Here is a 24,316-nt window from a genome sequence, read left to right as displayed (position 1 = left end):
TCTTTACACCATTGAGCAATAGTAGGTCTCCCCTGTAAAGGAGTTGCCTTAAGTTGCTTTCTCTACTCCTCAACAGCTCTCAACCCATGCTTCTGAGCAAAAGTCTCCTGCTTCATAGAAGAAATCTTCTGCAGATGTTGAGCAGTAGTTTTCTCATACTTCCAAGAAAGCATCACCTGCAGCTGCTAAGCAGCTCTCTTCTCCGCCTGATAAGCAGACGTCTAAGGTTGCTGTGGAGATCTTTTCAGACAAGGAGCAGACGTCTGAAGAGAGGTGATCCTCCCACAAGTCCAAACAATCAGCCTCCCTCAAATCCAAACGATCAATTCCTTCATCCTCCAAGAAATCCCTTCCGGCTAAATCCTTTCATTCTGAAGAGATGTCGGGATTTATCAAGGATATATGCATTGATATTGAAGGAGCAGACAAAGAGTCTCGAACATTGATCAGTATGTCTCGAGCCTGACCCTCCGATAAAGAACCAAAGTCGTCTTCTATTCAAGTAAGTTTTCATCCTTCTCCTCTTTGCTCCACCTCTACTGGTTCCCACATTGTCTCTTCGGGAACGATGGATCTCTACAACTTCATTATTGAAGCTCTTGCGCCTATGTAGTAGAGCATCAATACTATTTTTAGTAAGTTGGAGATTCTGGAAGAGCAGACTGCTTCGAATTCAAAGGCAACAACCAACGTTGCTACGATGAAAGTAGAGAGTTTTAAAGATACATCGAGGACTTTAATTGAAGTATCGATGACGAGGAATTAGATGACCAGGATGAAGTCATCTCTGCTCAAGAACGCATTCGATCTTCATAACGAGACAAAGTCTATAATGGATATTTTCGGCCTTTAACTGCTCGAAATATCCAAATCCCTCAAGTTAGCAGAAGTTGAGCGAATCAAAGATACTAACGCAGTCGCTAAATGCTTTAAAGCTGAAGAAGATACAACTGTTGAACCTGCTAAAGTTGTTGACCCTCATGTTGATAATATTAAAAAGGGGGAAGGAAGCAATCAAGGTAAAATAAATACTTGCGGTCGGGGCACTTGTTCCAAGAGGAAGCTAGACCAAGGAGGTGGCCGAGGTGCAGACCGTGGAGGAGGTCGAGGAAGAAAAATTCGATGGCAAAGTCTTCACTTTGGAGAAATCAAAGATGGTCAAAACGATGGTTGAAGCTTCAAAAATTAAAAGGGGGACTCTCAAACCTTGTATATCTTATGTATTTCATATTTACACAAATGTCTTATTTACTTTTAATTGCCTAATTTTAACTTAGTTTTAACATCATCAAAAAAGGGAAAATTGTTAGATTAAATTAATTAAAGAAAAAGGTAAAATTAATTAAGAGAGAAATAACTAATTAAGTTGAAATAAGAAAAATACTTTAATTCATTAAATGAACTTAGGTGAATAAAATAAGTTTAATCAATACGACATAATTTTAATGACGTGTTCGTGACAAAACTAAGTTATGCAATAGTTGTATGCGTAGGTACAACTCAAGAGACATCTGTCTTTAGCAGCAGTCTAAAAAAGTGCGCGAGCAGACGTCTCATTTTAACAGACGTTCTGGTCTAAAGAAGTGCGCGAGCATACATCTCACTTTAACAAACAATTTGGTCTGAAGAAGTGCGCGAGCAGACGTCTCACTTCAACAGATGCTCTAGTTTGAAGAAGTGCGCGAGCAAACGTCTTAATTCAACAGGATCTCTAGTCTTAAGAAGTGCACGAACAAACGTCTCACTTCAACAAACACTCTAGTCTGAAGAAGTACACGAGCAAACGCCTTATTTCAGAAGCCGTTTGAATAAGTGCGGGTAGATGTCGTGCTTCATCAGCTATTTTAAGAAGCGTCCGCTTATCTGCATGGCTCATCAACATAGAGAACAATAACGTTCGTTATCAGCCGTCTACCAAGTCAGCTTTATACGCTTAAATATCACGTACTCAATTATTCTTCTAGCCCGCAATGTACCTTTCAATACACCACGTTCTACCGAATATTTTGTAGTACAATCCTGTACGCCACGATCCAACGCATATATATTCTTATGTACGTTCCCGTACACCTATCGTATGTCTAACGGAAAGCTAACACGTATCCAAGAGAAAGATTCGACCGTTGTTACACTTCAATATAAAAGGTGATTAGAGTACAACGGTGAATCTCTCGCTTCTCCGATTTTAATCGCACGAATTATGAATTGCTTAGTGCTGTGATTACTCTCTTTAAGATTTTTCTTTAATTCACTAAGCTAAGTTGAGTTATTATTTATTGTTCTACCTAAGTGTATTTTCAGTATTGTAAGTTGAACAGAACGTTGTAACTAGGAGTTCAGAAACAGGCAACTGTTAAGTCTTGTATTTCTGACTGGGTTTGTGTAGTTGTTATACAAATTAAAACCTTATAGTGAAAATTTTTCTAGAAACAGAATAGGGGTGACGTAGAAGTTTAATCACCGAACATCCATAAAACTCATGAAATGCATTTTACAATCATTTATTTGCCGCTTCAAATTTAGCAAACATTTTTTCACTTGAATATGTTCAAGAGCTTGCGGCGGTTTATGAAGATTCAGTATTATTATGGTTATATGAAGTTAAAGAAGCTCTATTCAGTATTTATGGGAATAAAAGCCCGGATCCGGATGGTTTCAATGCGAAGTTCTTCAAAGACAAATGGTTAGTTGTGGGTAAAGATATTACTAATGGGGTTTTGGAATTTTTCAAGAACAGGATGATGATAAAGCAATGGAATACAGCGGTCCTGATCTTAATCCCCAAAACCACGATGCTTGAAAAGTACAAGATTTCAGACCAATTTCTTATTGCAATATGGTTTACAAAATAATTTCAAAAATCATTTCTAAACACTTTAAAAATGTCATAGAAAAAATAATAAATCTTAATAAATCTATATTTATCCCAGGTAGGACAATCTCTCATAATATTCTTTTCATGTAGAACCTTTTAAAAGGCTACAAAAAAAGAAAATATCCCCGAGAGTGGCTTTCAAAATAAATATCAAGAAAGCTTTCGACTCTGTTAGATGGGAAGTCATTCGGGATTTTCTAGTTGTATCTACTTTTCCTATGATTTTTATTGATTGGATTATGCAATACGTTTCTTCATCATGTTTTATTGTTAGCGTCAATGGAGTCCACAGAGGTTACTTCAAGGGTGAAAATGGGGTAAGGCAAGGGACCCCCACTCTTTTTACATTTTCGTAGTTATCATGTCGATCTTTGAGAGCATCTTCGTGATGTTCCGAAAGAATCGTACATACATCTTTCACCCTTTCTGTGGGGTAGAGGAGATAACTCATTTATGCTTTGCTAACGATTTGTTCATTTTAGCGCACGTAGACGTCGATTCCATTAAAACTATTAGGGTTGCACTAACATTTTTTTTCTAAACAGGTCTTACTATTAATGAAAGCAAAAGTGTGACATTTTATGGAAGAGTGAAGGACAAAACAAAGAAAGACATATTCAACATCATGGGCATTGCACAAGACAACTTTCCCGTAAGGTACTTGAGGATTTCGTTAACCGCAAAACAAATCGAGATCTCACACTGCAAACCGCTGATTGAAAAAGTAAAAAAACACGATATTTGGTTGGGCGACGAAGAAACTTTCACATGTAGGGAGGATCGAGCTTATCAAAACCGTAGTCATGGGCATAATTGGATATTGGGCGCAGCAGATGGTCATTCCAAAGAAGGCAATGAAGGAGTTAGACACACTAATGAAGAACTTCATCTGGGGCAGTAACGGGAGAGGAGGAAAGAAAATCAAATGGACTGCTCTCTATAAGCCGAAAGAGGAGGGAGGCATTGGTCTTAAGATCTGTGTCGAATGGAACAAGACTCTAACCTTAAAGTATCTGTGGGCATTGGAACGCAACGAGGAATCATTATGGATCAAATGGGTACACACGCAATTTATGAAACAGGAAACCAATATATGGACGTGTAAAATCAATGAAGGTATGAGTTGGTCACTAAAGAAAATTTGTAAACTGAGAAGTGATATTACAGACCTTTACGACATTCGGCTAGGGGACGGGAAATGCACTTTGTTCTTGTAAGATCCCTAGTTCGAAAACCAGCCAATCATTCACAAAGAGGAGTTCAAAAATACACGTATCAGAAGGGACTACGTAGTGGCAAAAATCAAAGACGTACAAGACGGATACTAGGACTCACTTTTGATAAGAAATCCAGAAGTAAAAGGATACTGGATCACATCAGTAACATACAACTTCGAGACAGACTCGACGTTCATGAATGAAATGCAGAAGACCATGGGAAGCTGGTCTCAAAGAGAATATGGGAGGTAATCTGAGAAAAAGTGCAGAACGTAGAATGAGATCCTCTCGTATAGTCAACATAGATCATTCATCGACACCAGTTCGTCATATGGCTTGCCTTCTAGGAAAGACTCAGCAATCGTGACCGTATCAGCAAGTATATGAGCATCCCGGACGTGAGTTGTCCTCTATGCAACGGAAGTGAAGAAACCATTGATCACCTGTTTGGGAGCTACAATATAGCATTGGAAATTTAGGACATATTTTCTAAAAGCCTTGAGTTGATCAGTTTCCCGAAGAAATAGAAAGAAATCAAAGAAGCAGCACTACTCAAAGCCAATAAAAACAGATTCGCAACAAACATATTCAAGTGCGGCTTTGGAGTAGTAGTTTATAACATCTGACAGGAACATAATGTGAGAGTCTATGACAGAACCCACAGAAGTGTTGAAGAATTATGGAGAGACGTAGTCTCTGATTGTGGCGCACTTGCGTGAACGTGGAGAAAAGTTCCAAGTACGGAGCATAATTGGAATTTACCGTTACTAAAATCATTAGAAACGAAAACATTATAATCAGATAGTTCAGTTACGTTTTTACTTTTATTCAGAATGATATGACTTCAAAATCATTCTACGGTCTAGAGTGATCTCTTAAACTCATATTTTTTTCACGTTTTTGAGAATTTTTAATGAAATGACGTTAAGTCGTTTTTTCCCAAAAAAACTAGATTATTTGTCAAATGAATGACACTATGACTATCACATCACAAAATATATTTATAGGATGAACATTGAGGAAATAAAATGTAAATAACTCTTGATTATGCTCAAACCCAAACCCAATAAACTCTAATTAACTTCTTAGAGTTTATTATAAGTGTAAGCTCCATAACTCAACAATTTTATTTAATCAATAACCCAACGTCGTTCATTTCCACACACATGCCCTAACGTAGGATCTAAAAGAGACATGCTTTTTCCAGTCCTAAAATGTATTTAGACTAAGACATTTTAGTATAGACCATTTTATTTCAGTTTAGCCTAATTACCTGCAGTGTAGATGGCAAAATATGGATCAAAGACTAATAAACGATTCGGGTAAAAAATGACTTAAACTTGTAATGTGTCCGAAAATTAAAGTTAGTACATAAAAAATTCAAGAATAATCTTGGATTTTTTCATATATTTTTCGAATACTTGTAGGACAAGCTATGAACACTTCAAGTTTGGTTAAATGAGGTAAAATGACCAAATTACCCATAAAACATAATTTCTGAGTTTCATAAAATTTGGAAAAATATTCCGAGTCATTTTCTACTTTTTTTATCAAATTTTAAAATAATGTTTAAGACTTTCTTAGATAAAGAATGAGTTAAATATTAAAACTAAAAACATATTGAGGCTTAAGGGGCTGAACGGATTCAGCTAGTTTAAGTGCGAACTTAATCACTCACACTAAATTAGTTCAGTCAATGAAAGTCAACAAATTCATCTTATTCATTCATCTTTCTTTATTATTTCTTATAATCACTTTGAATCAGCCTCAAATTTAACTGGAATATGCATCAAGATACTATATATATATGAATCCAACTAAATCAAGAACAAGTAAAACAAACATCAATTAATGGTTAAGAACAAACTAGATTTTCAGATCTTTATAAAAAATTTCTGCCAAATTCTGATGCTCATCTTATGGATTAAACCAAATTATAAAGCTACCAACAAACTCCACATTAGGTTTAGAATATGTTTAAGCAACTAGTAAACCTAAACCAAACTATATATATAACTCATGCTGGAGCTTCACCGGAACAACGAAGAAAACAACTGGCCATTGGCCAACTATTAATTCTCACAAACGTGATTACAGTAGTTGAACTCTTATTCTAATCAACCTAAAATTGTCCTAAAAAGCTAACCGTGAATTTAGGTTGACATAGAATCGCTAGATAATTCTAGGCAACACAAAAGGAAGTTTTAACCGTTCTTTACATTTTTTTTTGTGCATGAGCTCACAATAGTTATTTTATTTCACAGATCATTCCTAAATTGATCATATAATCATTCTTGATCATCTCCTTCGAGCTTGCTTGAAATAGACAACAATCCCCGAAAATTGGAGAAAATATGAATTTAGGCAAACTTTTGTTAGGATGATTCGTTCGCTTCTAATCTAGCAATTAGCTTCTAAATCATTCTGAGAACTTTATTGAGCAAACGAAAAGAAAAACAATGAAGAGACGAATAAGTTACAAATTTGAAAGGTTAAAAATAAAACACTATATATAACTTCGATTTATGAAATTGTCGCCTTACAGACACTGCAATAGATTTCCTAAATGATCTAGGTAGTTTTCCATCAACTTAGAACGAAGCTTGGAGTTTTCTTGGATAATAACATAATTTTAAACTTAATAATTAATGTATTAATTTTATTTGAATTGTGATTAGTATTTATTTGAAAAAAAATGAAGTTGTTAATAATTTACTAAAATATTTTATAGTATTAAATGAAATAATATTTAAAATTTAAATTGAAATAATTTATAAATATAAAATTAAATATTTTCGATGAAAAATAATAATTAATTCATTTTAAATAAAATATATAAATATATTATAAACTATTTAATTAGAGATTAGAGATGAAAGTTAAATTATACAATATTTCATAGTTTAAATTTTAATAGTTCATAAATATAAATGATTAAGCGTTTTTTCTTTAAATTTTTTTTAAAGTGTTATTTAAATAACTCAAATATTATAAATGTATTAAAAAAATATATAGTACTAAGCCTACAAAGAGCACAACCTAGCTATGGGGCAAAGTCACAACTGTTGGAAACTAATCATTTAATGATATTAATGACCTAAGTTTGATTAGTTAGTTTGAAAAAAAAAGATTAAAAATGTGGTGTAATTGTAATTAGTGTGTAACTTTAAACAATAACAAAGTTAAGAAATCTAGTAATCCATCAATGTGTTCAATGAACTGTCAGTATTTTGATGTTCTTATTACATCGGTATCAAGGTCTTTATATATTATAAGGACCTAAAACAATAATATGTGTTTACAGATGATATTAATTAATTACATTGCATTGTAAGAAAAATCCTCTGCTTTTGTGGGAGTTGTCTTGTCGCATACAATAGAACGGTTGTCTTCTAGCATGTTGGGAGGTCTGCCGGAGGAGGAAGAACCGATTGCTCGATTGACTTCCCATTTTCGACCACAAACGCCATCTTTAATCCCCACATGGTATGAAGTTCTAGATGGCAATGCATGAACCACACTCCTATATTGAGATATATAAATGTTAAAACAATACAATGATTGCACAAATTTAAATAAATACGTCGCGAAAACTCATAATTCAGGGGTAGAGTTCATAAACTCATTTCCACAAGTAGGTTTGTGTAGGAAAAAACAAGTTTGAATGAATACCTGGATTATCGGCCCTAAACCTAATAGCTGCCCACCCGCCGGTGGGGACCCCAATTGTGTTTCTCTCGGGAGGATCGACCAAGTTGAACTTGGCCGGATCTTTCTTGGCGTCAAAGTTTCCTATGCCAGACCCGACCACAAAGAAATTGAAACCATGAAGGTGAAAAGGGTGAGATTCGACCGTTAGAAGATTAGTGTCTTGCAAAACCAGCTCAACCGTGGAATTGAAAGCCAACTTGCTAAGCCTCGTCCCGAGTGATGTACCGAGGTTCGCTGTAAGTGGCGCACCCGTGTAGTTAAATGTGGTCTGGGGCTTGTCGGGAAAATCGGTTCTATAAACACCCGGGGTATTGAAGTAATGAGCTTGCAATAGGCCAATCTTGGGCATCACAAATGTTACGTTGTTCAACGAAGCAGTTAGTTGAGTTCCGTTTTGACAAGTCGTGCATGCGTTGATCCCCAAGCCGATAGTATAGAAGAGATGTCGATCAATGGTCAATGGAACATTTGCCGGATATTGAGGAGTGTTTAGGCTCTTGAGTTTTCCGTTATAGCTTAAAGCAAAGTCGGTATTGTTTTGAGCCGGCAATTGGGGAAAGATGGGCAAGACCGTGTTTGGCACGCCTTTGTACTGTAAAATGGCTGCGGCGGTCATGTTATCTACTATGACTGGTGCGTCCATGAAAGCCCTAGCGCCGATAAAGTAACGGTTCGGTGCCTGATCGGCTGTAACGAGAACATTTGTGGTTTGACCCGGAGCGATTAGTATGGCATTGGTTATGAAAGGCTTGGTATAAACCGCGTCTATTTCAACGACGGTCATGTTGTGGCCAGCTATGGCGAAGAATAACTCGTCATTCAGTGCAGCGTTGATAATCCTCAATAGGTAAGTTTTCCCTTGTTCAACCTCCAAGGCGTATGTGTCTATCACAAATTAATTTGTGAGGAAAAGTGTTATTGATATCACGTTTTACTTAAACCACGATAATTAATTTTAATTCGTAAACAACAAAATTATAAGTATTCTTACATTTCTCGGAACATGGAAACAGTGGACCAGGTTTCCCGTTGATCGTATGAGCATCGGAGGGTGGTGGCGGCAATCCCAACTTGTTACCTTGGTTAACAAGTGTTTCCACGTCCTGATTCCACCATTCTCCTGCACATGATTATCAAACAAAGCCAGATTTTCAATCTATTTAATCAGTTTGCATGCATGGGATAAATATATATTTAAGGTTGTGAAAATGAACTATTATTGACCTAGAATTAGGGTTTGTTCAAGATATGGTTGAGGGAAAGGAAATTGAGTTCCTTGTTTAGGCATGATAACAATAGCCCCATAAACGGTTGCCCTTAGCCACAAAATGTGTGATGCCACCATAAGGTCCCTCTTTGACCTGTAATCGTAATATTGTAAACATAGTTGTTTCCCGTCTTAATGGGACACTGAGTTATATAAGCCGGTCCGTCTGCCCAACCATTGCGGAATTGTTTCAAACCATGCCTGGCCATTCCATCAATCAAACGAGAAAATTAAAAAAGCTAGCAAAAGTCATGTTTTAAGAAAAAGGGTCGATTATAGGAAAATGCAACTTATATACCATTATATGATACTACTACCCCTTTTCTCTTAAAATGTGAACACTTCAAATATACAATTAAACTTATAAGCTAATTCATTTTTATCAATTTTAATGTTAAAAATTATATATCTCCATATTATTTGTTAGAACAAATAAAATACATTGCATAGATTCCCAAAACTATCAATACTCAACCACAGGGTCATAGGCATAATTAATGATGATGAGTTACCAATGAATGGACATATTGTATTGAGCATGATTGGTGACATTGACAAGAAGTTGATCTCCATCTCTAACATGAATAGTTGGCCCTGGAAACAACCCGTTGACTGTGACAATAGGTTTAGAATTACACAACCTGCTCACATTCTTCACTTGTATCTGCAAACCCATTTCATAATAATTATAATATGGTTTATAAAAACATGTAAAGAAAAGGAAGAAATTAACATATAAATTGCAGAGATGAACCCTAACATCAAATTGGTATGTCTTTACTGCGGCGAAAGTGGGGTGGCAGAGGAAGATGAGGAAAAGAAGGCAGGAAAAGAGATGTCCTTCTAACCATTTACAGCTCTTGGGCTCCATTAATTCTTGACTGGTGTAGAGTTGCTGGAGAGAGCTGAGAGTTGATGGTTAGAACAGGAGGTGAAATGGGTTTTATAAATGCAATTATGGTAGCTAGGTTGGGACTGAATGGTCGAAAAGGATGTAAAGGTTTGGAGAAAGCTTAGAAGCAACTGTTGATGGGGGAGTTGAGACATCAAATTAAGGTTTGTTAATGAAAAAAAGATATTTCCTTCCTTCCTTCCTATTTTGGACTGAAAAAGGAGTGCCTTAAAAGTTGACCATATTAATTTTAAAGCAATATTATTTTGTATTAAAAAGTTAGAATTTTCTGAATTAAGTCGAGAAATTAAATCTGGATACGTAAGTGTACCTCTATTCATAATAACTCATTTTTTTTTATTAAAGTTGGCAATTGATTAGTACATTAATTAACTTTTTCTTTTTTTTTTGATTCCGAATGTAGAAAGGAAATGACAATACTTTAGTTAGGAGACCATTACAGTTAAAAAAATAACCAATATTGTGTATTTAATTTTGTTTGATTATTTTTAATATAACCATCCATAAAATTAAAAATATTTTATATTAATGAAAAATACACATATAAACCATCTCGATTTCAAATGAGATCACATTATTTTAACTTATATAAAGATGATATTTGTACAATTATTTATTGTATTAGTAACTTATAAATTTCAACAATCTCACATTTGGTCATTTATGTACAAAAATAAATGTGTCAACCATAATACACCCAAATCGAACAAGGCTGTTTTTATTTAAAGTGCTCTCAGATGAAATCGAACTCGTGACATCTTGATCTCTTATGCTGATTCTTAAATTTAGCATCGAAAAAATTGTTTTGTAAAATTTTTTGAAATAAATGTAGATCTAATAATTCTATTTAATTCAAATAATACATGCCAAATAATAATATTTGAATATGTTTCTAATTGCATTGCAACATTGTGACTTTATATATATATATCCTATTTCTTTAGTTTTTGGTTATATAGATTATAGATATCAATTTGACACTAATAGATCATTTTATATCTAGCTATTAAAATCATTGATTCTACTATATATCCAATCTATTAGATATAACAAATATATGGTTAGTTTTATAACCTTTTGAAATATGATTATATACATTCATGCATTCAAATTTTATATTTGTAAATCAACTTTAAAATAATTAATTAAATAAAATTAAGTTAAAATATATCAAAAACTCAAATAAATCATCCTCTTGGTAAATATGTGTGTTAAAAGACAATTAATAAAGAATAATAAGTATTTAAGATTATTTTTTAATTATAGTAATTAATAGAAAAAACTAAAAATAAACAAAAATATTTAAGGGAAAAAATTGATAAGATTGTTTAGAGAAATAGTAGTATATAATAAATGATAAATTAAGCCTATTATATATATATATAATAATAATAATAATAATAATAATAATAATAAAATCAATTAAAAACTCTAATATTGAAAAGTTTGAATAAAAAACGCGAGTTCAGTTGGATTGAGTCGATTAATCTCTATTCCGATTATTTAATTTGAAGGTAAACTTAAGACTTAAGACGTCAATGATCATGACAATCAATACATATACTTTATCATGTTATTATTTTTGCGAGATGGGAAGTATTTTTTCTTAAGAATTTCTGATTTTGTTTGTATATTTGTTGGTGAATAAATTTTTGTTTATGTTTTTATTATTATTTTAAATAATTAATCTCGTTATATTTAAAGTATAATTTTTATCAAATTGTATTGATTTTTTTTACAAGAAAATTGAAAACCTTATTAACCAAATTTTAATCAAACACCTCTTTTTTTTAAGCCCTATAAAAATATTAAAAATCCATCATCAAAGAAGCAAAGTTTTTTGTTTTTCAAAAACCCAATAAAAATGTGAAATAACCCAACATAAACACAAGCTCCAAATATATTCACAAACCCAATTTATTTTATTTTTTTGAAAAAAAGTGGATTAACAAAATTTAATGCATGTCTTTTGGTCTACTAACTTAAAAAAAAATAAAAAAATCATGGCGAAGTAGAATTATTATTGCAATATTCTTTATCCATTTTTTTCGAGATTGTATCTCTTTTATTTCTTAACTTGGCTACCTTATCCTTTCTCCATAAATAAGTAATCATTTAATTTAGTCACACTTCAAAATACAACTATACTAATTTAAGATATTTTACTAATAAATAACGAGAAGAATGTCAATTTTATCATTGAACTATAACGAAATAATCATGTATATCACTGAACTAAATTTTGTTCGTTCATACCACTGTAGTTGAACTTAATGTTCATCTATATCACTAGTTAACAAAAACATCCAAGTCCGATAAGTTTTTCGTTAAATGATGACACGTGTGATTGACATGTCAATTTTTTTTTAAATTAATATATATTATAATTTTATTCATAATTTCTAAATAATAAAATTTTATATTTTCAGAGACATTAACTAAACAATATAAACATTTTGAGAGACAAAAATAATAATTCATTTTGTTTTAATTAATATATTTTTAACATTTATTTTTATTAACGGATTTTATTATTTAGAAAGGTTAATAAAAATAAATGTTGAAAATATATTAATTAAAAAAATTAATTATTATTAATAATTCTCAAAATGTATAATTTCTTTTGAAAATATAAATTAAGTTTTATGATTTAAAATAGTAAATAAAAATAAATATATAATATATATTAATTTTTAAAAAATAACATGTCAATCACACGTGTCATAATTTAACGGAAAACGGGTTTGGATGTTTTTGTCCAGCAGTGACATAGATGAATATTAAACTCAATTACAGTGGTATAAACGAACAAAAATTAGTTCAGTGGTATACATAAATATTTTTTTATAGTTTGATGGTAAAATTGACATTTTTCCCAATAAATAACATATCAACAATGGATTTAGTAACACTAAATACAATATACTAATTCAAGATATTTTATTCACTTGAATCATCTAACCATAATAAATAACATTTCACCTATCAATAGCTATTTGATCAAACAACACCTTAACAACTTCAAATTCAATAAAACAAAAAGATTCCACTTAATTATAGATCCCAAAATTTATAAATCTCAAAAACAAAAGTTAAATAAATAAAAACATTAATCTAAAAAACAACTCTTTCTACAAATAAAAATCAGATTTTTATTCCTCAATGCTTTCATTACCATTTCCATCTCCTTGAACATCATCATCCATGCCTTCCTCAGATGGGCTCTCATCATCTAACTTCATCTTCTCTATTCGTGTTCCGAAAATATAAATATGGCTTGAATCATTCTCATCTTCTTCCTTCCCGTCGGCAACCACTTCGCCGGCGGCGGCGATGGTCACACAACCAGGATGATAGTTAAATTTGGGAAAATTAGATTTCAAAATCTTGTAAGAACCTGCAGTTTGAAACTGATTGTAATAATTCACCATTGATGATGATGATGATAATAATGATCCATTTGGATCTTGCCCGGCTCCCTGCATGCCCACAGGAGTAACATTACAATAATAATCATTAAATGGAACAACACCCTGTTGGAGGTTGCCGGAAAACATTGACGAGGATGAAGTCAACAATGAAGGTTGATGATCATATCTTGACTTCTTCTTTGGTTGTGATAATGATAGATTTATAAGTTGAGGAATGATTGATAGAACTGATTCAATCATCCATGGACTTACAAATTTTACGTATTCAAGTAAAGTATTCTCAAGATCATTGTCCCATTTAACCTTAATACTCTTCCATGGTGATAATTTCCAATGATCTGGATCAAATGGTTCAACTGATGTTATAGTTCCATCAAACCAACTTTTCCTTGACGAATCTTCACTTTCTAGTTCTATTTTACAACTAGAACCAGCATCCCAAGGAATCTTAAGCGATTTAGTTACCTTCAACGATTCAACGCAAAACGCTGGAGCGTTTACTTGAGGATAGTAAACCACTTCAAACGCCTCACCTTTACTCGCAAGGTTTAAACTTTCAATGACTGATTCCGGGCTTATTTTTGTCTCATTCCAACGGGAACGCGGCGGCGGCGGTGGTGCTGCTGCTGATGATGATTCAGTCTGGTCTCCACTAGCTTCTCTGTTTATTCGACGACGGAGACCTACCCGGATTTCACCATTGTTATCCTTAACAAAAACAATTGAATCGCCGCTGATGAGTTTCTTATTATTTACAAAACCACTCCATCCCGTTGTAAAAAGGTGGCGTCTTGGCGATCCTCTGTAAATATGACGAAACGTCCAGATTCTTCCATGAACATCTTTAATTCGAAGGTTTTGAACAGGTGGGTCATCGTCAAAGTTGAGTTTAGGAAACATTGTATCTGCACAATACCTAGGAACTGAAAATCCACCACCGTTATTTGCATCCGACGGAGTTAATGTTTTCGCAAATGCAACAAGTTTATGAATATCACCGTCGTCTTCGTCATCCTCGTCGTCGTCATTATCATCGTCAAGAGAACAACTTCCGTTCACAGGAACAGGAAGCAAGTTAATCTTGAGATAAACCTCGTCAGTTTCATGATTAGCCAAATACTTAACACCCAAAACCTTACACTTTATAGAAGATTCAATTGATGAAGGAATGTTTTCAAAATCAACAATTCTATCGGCTTGTTCTTGATACCCTTGAGGGAAAAAGTATACCTTTTGATCTTTCCTTATAGTTTTCGCCAGATTTCCAGCTAAAGCAGTCCATAGTTGAAATTTATTCATTTTAAATAAATTAAGGCCGGTACAGTTTTTTTAAATAATTCTTTTAATTGGTAGTAATTTAAAAAAAATTAAGTTTTATTGGTAAAATATTTGAAATTAAAAATATTAATATATAATAATAAAATAATCTCAAATATGCTTAATTAATTACCATGCTACAAAATCATCTTTTTTTTTTTTTAGTAATAACATATATAATATTATTTTTATGTTTCATACCACTTAACTAACTTATAAAGTACTAGTCTCCATTAACAAAAACTCTATTTAAAGTTTTATTTATAAATTTAAAATAAATTAATTTCAAAATATATACTTAAATAATGTAATTTTTATATTTTTACTTTTTAGATTTTACTAGATTTTTGTTATTTTTGCTTTGATTTAAATAATATAATGATACTAAGCCGTATATAAAATGGTATGGGCCACCATAAAAGATAAAATTTATGATAAAACTGAACTCTAAGACAACAAGATGCCTCATGAGTGACGACAAACATTGGACCCATGGTTATGATCAGTGGCGGACCTACAAGGGGGGCCTTGGGGGGCCCGGGCCTCCCCAAACCTTAAGATAAATTATTTTTTATATATATATTTGACAAGTAAGTCTTAGTCCAGTTGGTTTGGTAACCAAACTCTGAAGATGAGGTCAGGTGATCAAACCCTGGTCTCACCTTTAATTTATTTTAACATATAATAATAGTGTTTACTATTTTAAAAATTTATAAGAAAATATAAATTAATATTAATAAACAAGTTAAAATAGTTAGGCTGAAATCTATTAAATTAGATTTTCATATTTTGCATTTGATGAAAAAATTATTGGGAATTACAAGTGAGTTGTCACTTTGCCTACAAAGAGGAGAGCAAAATATAGTTCAAGCCATGTCATTGATTTCGAGTTCGAAAAATCAATTACAAAAATTTAGAGAAGATGGATGACATGATATTTTGGACCAAGTTAACAGTTTTTGTCAATTACACTCGATCTTAATATTTGATATGAATAAACATATGATAATTGATAGCAATGATAGGCGGAGAAGAAAAGAGGAACTCATCACTAATCTTCATCATTATCGTGTGGAAATCTTTTGTCAGATATAATAAAATTGGCTGCATATCATGTCTTCCTCCCAGAAATTCATTCTCCCAATTTGATATTCGTAAACTCATTCGTCTTGCCAAACTTTATCCCAAAAATTTCACAGGTAGTGATTATTTATTTTTGGAACAACAACTTCGGGCTTACTTATTTAATTTGCGGGATGATCCTCAATTTTCTTAAATTGAAGACTTGGGAATTCTTGCTCAAAAATTGATTGCAACAGAAAAACATATAGTCTTTCCATTGGTTTATCGATTGATAGAGTTGGCTTTAGTTTTATCAGTTGCAACTGCATCCGTTGAAAGAGTTTTTTTCTGCAATGAAGACCGTGAAGACTGATTTGCGTAATCGAATGGGAGATGAATAGATGAATGATAGTTTAGTTGTATATGTTGAGAAAGATATTTTCTCAACAATTGAAAATGTGCCAAATATTGTAATATTTTCAACAAATAGAATCTCGTAAAATAAATTTGTCTTCTTCTGAACCGACTCATGAACAAGAATAATTTAGTGATTGTGTTTATTAGTATTTTGTAATTGTGTTTGTTAGTATTTTTATGTAATTATCGAGTAAAATTTTAATTAGAAGATGTATTTAATTGATCACCAAAAAATGCTATGTTACTATATATTTGGCCCCCCCGAGAAAACATTTCTGGGTCCGCCACTGGTTATGATCTAGTATTGTTCAAATTCAAATGGGTTCAAGCCATGGGGGACCCTAGACAGCTCATTGTTTCCCATGGGCGTGTGGATATAATTATAAATGATGGGGCATATCAGAAACCCAAAACCACATAACCTTCCAATATAAGTTTTGACAACCAAGAAAACATGATATGACGCTTGATTTGACCTCCTTACTTACAACCAACCAAATAAACATCGATTTTCCCGTGTCCATGATTGAGAGGAATTTCATGGTTTGTCACGCATTCATCTCGGTGTCATACGAGAGAATATAGTAAGAATAGAATTTTGAAGTAAAAACATATTGTACGTCTTTTGTTTTTTTTTCTCGATTCAAAAAAATCTTTTCACCCCGTCTTTAAGAGCGGTTCGTGCGATCCGAAATTGATCGGTTCCATGCCTTACATTCCTCTCAAATTTCGAGTGGGATGATGGTAAGCTCGACCTGTGCACTTTTTAGAAAATGTTTTTAGTCGATTACTATGCTAAGTCCCATGACTTACCTTCCACTCGAATCTCAAAAACTAAACAAAAGATCAACTCTAATATGACATGCTTGGTTATGTATGAGAAAAGACCTTTCGACGCTATGGCCCACATGTTCGTCCGAAGGACAATCTCTAATACGACAAATTTGGTATTTTATTTTAATCATGACAAGGTACACAAATTTTTGTTAGGATTTGGATCCCAAATATGACCTGTTTGAAACGATCTGTAAAAATGCAAGAAAAAACACAAGAAGACGCAGATTTATAGTGGTTCACTCAAAAAAACTACGTTCACTTTAAGCTGAGCAGCAACAACTGCCCTCTGTTGAGGAGAGACGTCTCATCGATCTTCTCACTATTGAGCAGCAACAGCTTCCCTAGGTCGAAGAACAGACGACTCTTTACACCATTGAGCAATAGTAGGTCTCCCCTGTAAAGGAGTTGCCTTAAGTTGCTTTCTCTACTCCTCAACAGCTCTCAACCCATGCTTCTGAGCAAAAGTCTCCTGCTTCATAGAAGAAATCTTCTGCAGATGTTGAGCAGTAGTTTTCTCATACTTCCAAGAAAGCATCACCTGCAGCTGCTAAGCAGCTCTCTTCTCCGCCTGATAAGCAGACGTCTAAGGTTGCTGTGGAGATCTTTTCAGACAAGGAGCAGACGTCTGAAGAGAGGTGATCCTCCCACAAGTCCAAACAATCAGCCTCCCTCAAATCCAAACGATCAATTCCTTCATCCTCCAAGAAATCCCTTCCGGCTAAATCCTTTCATTCTGAAGAGATGTCGGGATTTATCAAGGATATATGCATTGATATTGAAGGAGCAGACAAAGAGTCTCGAACATTGATCAGTATGTCTCGAGCCTGACCCTCCGATAAAGAACCAAAGTCGTCTTCTATTCAAGTAAGTTTTCATCCTTCTCCTCTTTGCTCCACCTCTACTGGTTCCCACATTGTCTCTTCGGGAACGATGGATCTCTACAACTTCATTATTGAAGCTCTTGCGCCTATGTAGTAGAGCATCAATACTATTTTTAGTAAGTTGGAGATTCTGGAAGAGCAGACTGCTTCGAATTCAAAGGCAACAACCAACGTTGCTACGATGAAAGTAGAGAGTTTTAAAGATACATCGAGGACTTTAATTGAAGTATCGATGACGAGGAATTAGATGACCAGGATGAAGTCATCTCTGCTCAAGAACGCATTCGATCTTCATAACGAGACAAAGTCTATAATGGATATTTTCGGCCTTTAACTGCTCGAAATATCCAAATCCCTCAAGTTAGCAGAAGTTGAGCGAATCAAAGATACTAACGCAGTCGCTAAATGCTTTAAAGCTGAAGAAGATACAACTGTTGAACCTGCTAAAGTTGTTGACCCTCATGTTGATAATATTAAAAAGGGGGAAGGAAGCAATCAAGGTAAAATAAATACTTGCGGTCGGGGCACTTGTTCCAAGAGGAAGCTAGACCAAGGAGGTGGCCGAGGTGCAGACCGTGGAGGAGGTCGAGGAAGAAAAATTCGATGGCAAAGTCTTCACTTTGGAGAAATCAAAGATGGTCAAAACGATGGTTGAAGCTTCAAAAATTAAAAGGGGGACTCTCAAACCTTGTATATCTTATGTATTTCATATTTACACAAATGTCTTATTTACTTTTAATTGCCTAATTTTAACTTAGTTTTAACATCATCAAAAAAGGGAAAATTGTTAGATTAAATTAATTAAAGAAAAAGGTAAAATTAATTAAGAGAGAAATAACTAATTAAGTTGAAATAAGAAAAATACTTTAATTCATTAAATGAACTTAGGTGAATAAAATAAGTTTAATCAATACGACATAATTTTAATGACGTGTTCGTGACAAAACTAAGTTATGCAATAGTTGTATGCGTAGGTACAACTCAAGAGACATCTGTCTTTAGCAGCAGTCTAAAAAAGTGCGCGAGCAGACGTCTCATTTTAACAGACGTTCTGGTCTAAAGAAGTGCGCGAGCATACATCTCACTTTAACAAACAATTTGGTCTGAAGAAGTGCGCGAGCAGACGTCTCACTTCAACAGATGCTCTAGTTTGAAGAAGTGCGCGAGCAAACGTCTTAATTCAACAGGATCTCTAGTCTTAAGAAGTGCACGAACAAACGTCTCACTTCAACAAACACTCTAGTCTGAAGAAGTACACGAGCAAACGCCTTATTTCAGAAGCCGTTTGAATAAGTGCGGGTAGATGTCGTGCTTCATCAGCTATTTTAAGAAGCGTCCGCTTATCTGCATGGCTCATCAACATAGAGAACAATAACGTTCGTTATCAGCCGTCTACCAAGTCAGCTTTATACGCTTAAATATCACGTACTCAATTATTCTTCTAGCCCGCAATGTACCTTTCAATACACCACGTTCTACCGAATATTTTGTAGTACAATCCTGTACGCCACGATCCAACGCATATATATTCTTATGTACGTTCCCGTACACCTATCGTATGTCTAACGGAAAGCTAACACGTATCCAAGAGAAAGATTCGACCGTTGTTACACTTCAATATAAAAGGTGATTAGAGTACAACGGTGAATCTCTCGCTTCTCCGATTTTAATCGCACGAATTATGAATTGCTTAGTGCTGTGATTACTCTCTTTAAGATTTTTCTTTAATTCACTAAGCTAAGTTGAGTTATTATTTATTGTTCTACCTAAGTGTATTTTCAGTATTGTAAGTTGAACAGAACGTTGTAACTAGGAGTTCAGAAACAGGCAACTGTTAAGTCTTGTATTTCTGACTGGGTTTGTGTAGTTGTTATACAAATTAAAACCTTATAGTGAAAATTTTTCTAGAAACAGAATAGGGGTGACGTAGAAGTTTAATCACCGAACATCCATAAAACTCATGAAATGCATTTTACAATCATTTATTTGCCGCTTCAAATTTAGCAAACATTTTTTCACTTGAATATGTTCAAGAGCTTGCGGCGGTTTATGAAGATTCAGTATTATTATGGTTATATGAAGTTAAAGAAGCTCTATTCAGTATTTATGGGAATAAAAGCCCGGATCCGGATGGTTTCAATGCGAAGTTCTTCAAAGACAAATGGTTAGTTGTGGGTAAAGATATTACTAATGGGGTTTTGGAATTTTTCAAGAACAGGATGATGATAAAGCAATGGAATACAGCGGTCCTGATCTTAATCCCCAAAACCACGATGCTTGAAAAGTACAAGATTTCAGACCAATTTCTTATTGCAATATGGTTTACAAAATAATTTCAAAAATCATTTCTAAACACTTTAAAAATGTCATAGAAAAAATAATAAATCTTAATAAATCTATATTTATCCCAGGTAGGACAATCTCTCATAATATTCTTTTCATGTAGAACCTTTTAAAAGGCTACAAAAAAAGAAAATATCCCCGAGAGTGGCTTTCAAAATAAATATCAAGAAAGCTTTCGACTCTGTTAGATGGGAAGTCATTCGGGATTTTCTAGTTGTATCTACTTTTCCTATGATTTTTATTGATTGGATTATGCAATACGTTTCTTCATCATGTTTTATTGTTAGCGTCAATGGAGTCCACAGAGGTTACTTCAAGGGTGAAAATGGGGTAAGGCAAGGGACCCCCACTCTTTTTACATTTTCGTAGTTATCATGTCGATCTTTGAGAGCATCTTCGTGATGTTCCGAAAGAATCGTACATACATCTTTCACCCTTTCTGTGGGGTAGAGGAGATAACTCATTTATGCTTTGCTAACGATTTGTTCATTTTAGCGCACGTAGACGTCGATTCCATTAAAACTATTAGGGTTGCACTAACATTTTTTTTCTAAACAGGTCTTACTATTAATGAAAGCAAAAGTGTGACATTTTATGGAAGAGTGAAGGACAAAACAAAGAAAGACATATTCAACATCATGGGCATTGCACAAGACAACTTTCCCGTAAGGTACTTGAGGATTTCGTTAACCGCAAAACAAATCGAGATCTCACACTGCAAACCGCTGATTGAAAAAGTAAAAAAACACGATATTTGGTTGGGCGACGAAGAAACTTTCACATGTAGGGAGGATCGAGCTTATCAAAACCGTAGTCATGGGCATAATTGGATATTGGGCGCAGCAGATGGTCATTCCAAAGAAGGTAATGAAGGAGTTAGACACACTAATGAAGAACTTCATCTGGGGCAGTAACGGGAGAGGAGGAAAGAAATCAAATGGACTGCTCTCTATAAGCCGAAAGAGGAGGGAGGCATTGGTCTTAAGATCTGTGTCGAATGGAACAAGACTCTAACCTTAAAGTATCTGTGGGCATTGGAACGCAACGAGGAATCATTATGGATCAAATGGGTACACACGCAATTTATGAAACAGGAAACCAATATATGGACGTGTAAAATCAATGAAGGTATGAGTTGGTCACTAAAGAAAATTTGTAAACTGAGAAGTGATATTACAGACCTTTACGACATTCGGCTAGGGGACGGGAAATGCACTTTGTTCTTGTAAGATCCCTAGTTCGAAAACCAGCCAATCATTCACAAAGAGGAGTTCAAAAATACACGTATCAGAAGGGACTACGTAGTGGCAAAAATCAAAGACGTACAAGACGGATACTAGGACTCACTTTTGATAAGAAATCCAGAAGTAAAAGGATACTGGATCACATCAGTAACATACAACTTCGAGACAGACTCGACGTTCATGAATGAAACGCAGAAGACCATGGGAAGCTGGTCTCAAAGAGAATATGGGAGGTAATCTGAGAAAAAGTGCAGAACGTAGAATGAGATCCTCTCGTATAGTCAACATAGATCATTCATCGACACCAGTTCGTCATATGGCTTGCCTTCTAGGAAAGACTCAGCAATCGTGACCGTATCAGCAAGTATATGAGCATCCCGGACGTGAGTTGTCCTCTATGCAACGGAAGTGAAGAAACCATTGATCACCTGTTTGGGAGCTACAATATAGCATTGGAAATTTAGGACATATTTTCTAAAAGCCTTGAGTTGATCAGTTTCCCGAAGAAATAGAAAGAAATCAAAGAAGCAGCACTACTCAAAGCCAATAAAAACAGATTCGCAACAAACATATTCAAGTGCGGCTTTGGAGTAGTAGTTTATAACATCTGACAGGAACATAATGTGAGAGTCTATGACAGAACCCACAGAAGTGTTGAAGAATTATGGAGAGACGTAGTCTCTGATTGTGGCGCACTTGCGTGAACGTGGAGAAAAGTTCCAAGTACGGAGCATAATTGGAATTTACCGTTACTAAAATCATTAGAAACGAAAACATTATAATCAGATAGTTCAGTTACGTTTTTACTTTTATTCAGAATGATATGACTTCAAAATCATTCTACGGTCTAGAGTGATCTCTTAAACTCATATTTTTTTCACGTTTTTGAGAATTTTTAATGAAATGACGTTAAGTCGTTTTTTCCCAAAAAAACTAGATTATTTGTCAAATGAATGACACTATGACTATCACATCACAAAATATATTTATAGGATGAACATTGAGGAAATAAAATGTAAATAACTCTTGATTATGCTCAAACCCAAACCCAATAAACTCTAATTAACTTCTTAGAGTTTATTATAAGTGTAAGCTCCATAACTCAACAATTTTATTTAATCAATAACCCAACGTCGTTCATTTCCACACACATGCCCTAACGTAGGATCTAAAAGAGACATGCTTTTTCCAGTCCTAAAATGTATTTAGACTAAGACATTTTAGTATAGACCATTTTATTTCAGTTTAGCCTAATTACCTGCAGTGTAGATGGCAAAATATGGATCAAAGACTAATAAACGATTCGGGTAAAAAATGACTTAAACTTGTAATGTGTCCGAAAATTAAAGTTAGTACATAAAAAATTCAAGAATAATCTTGGATTTTTTCATATATTTTTCGAATACTTGTAGGACAAGCTATGAACACTTCAAGTTTGGTTAAATGAGGTAAAATGACCAAATTACCCATAAAACATAATTTCTGAGTTTCATAAAATTTGGAAAAATATTCCGAGTCATTTTCTACTTTTTTTATCAAATTTTAAAATAATGTTTAAGACTTTCTTAGATAAAGAATGAGTTAAATATTAAAACTAAAAACATATTGAGGCTTAAGGGGCTGAACGGATTCAGCTAGTTTAAGTGCGAACTTAATCACTCACACTAAATTAGTTCAGTCAATGAAAGTCAACAAATTCATCTTATTCATTCATCTTTCTTTATTATTTCTTATAATCACTTTGAATCAGCCTCAAATTTAACTGGAATATGCATCAAGATACTATATATATATGAATCCAACTAAATCAAGAACAAGTAAAACAAACATCAATTAATGGTTAAGAACAAAACTAGATTTTCAGATCTTTATAAAAAATTTCTGCCAAATTCTGATGCTCATCTTATGGATTAAACCAAATTATAAAGCTACCAACAAACTCCACATTAGGTTTAGAATATGTTTAAGCAACTAGTAAACCTAAACCAAACTATATATATAACTCATGCTGGAGCTTCACCGGAACAACGAAGAAAACAACTGGCCATTGGCCAACTATTAATTCTCACAAACGTGATTACAGTAGTTGAACTCTTATTCTAATCAACCTAAAATTGTCCTAAAAAGCTAACCGTGAATTTAGGTTGACATAGAATCGCTAGATAATTCTAGGCAACACAAAAGGAAGTTTTAACCGTTCTTTACATTTTTTTTTGTGCATGAGCTCACAATAGTTATTTTATTTCACAGATCATTCCTAAATTGATCATATAATCATTCTTGATCATCTCCTTCGAGCTTGCTTGAAATAGACAACAATCCCCGAAAATTGGAGAAAATATGAATTTAGGCAAACTTTTGTTAGGATGATTCGTTCGCTTCTAATCTAGCAATTAGCTTCTAAATCATTCTGAGAACTTTATTGAGCAAACGAAAAGAAAAACAATGAAGAGACGAATAAGTTACAAATTTGAAAGGTTAAAAATAAAACACTATATATAACTTCGATTTATGAAATTGTCGCCTTACAGACACTGCAATAGATTTCCTAAATGATCTAGGTAGTTTTCCATCAACTTAGAACGAAGCTTGGAGTTTTCTTGGATAATAACATAATTTTAAACTTAATAATTAATGTATTAATTTTATTTGAATTGTGATTAGTATTTATTTGAAAAAAAATGAAGTTGTTAATAATTTACTAAAATATTTTATAGTATTAAATGAAATAATATTTAAAATTTAAATTGAAATAATTTATAAATATAAAATTAAATATTTTCGATGAAAAATAATAATTA

General features: G+C 33.6%; 1 protein-coding gene and 1 pseudogene across 1 annotated transcript; both read right to left on the bottom strand.

Annotated features, from left to right (window-relative positions):
* Positions 1-7,287: 7,287 nt before the first annotated feature.
* LOC124938121 lies at positions 7,288-9,976 on the bottom strand (annotated as a pseudogene).
* A 3,159-nt stretch (positions 9,977-13,135) lies between these two features.
* LOC124938886 (auxin response factor 16-like) lies at positions 13,136-14,713 on the bottom strand. Its single transcript, XM_047479408.1, has one exon. It carries the CDS (start codon positions 14,711-14,713, stop codon positions 13,136-13,138), a length of 1,578 nt encoding a protein of 525 aa, XP_047335364.1.
* Between the last annotated feature and the right edge of the window lie 9,603 nt (positions 14,714-24,316).

This window comes from Impatiens glandulifera, chromosome 5 (genome assembly GCF_907164915.1).
Source record: "Impatiens glandulifera chromosome 5, dImpGla2.1, whole genome shotgun sequence".
Classification (NCBI taxonomy): domain Eukaryota; kingdom Viridiplantae; phylum Streptophyta; class Magnoliopsida; order Ericales; family Balsaminaceae; genus Impatiens; species Impatiens glandulifera.
The sequence above is the reverse complement of the archived record's forward strand: the minus strand, read 5'-3'. Positions and strand labels throughout refer to the sequence as shown.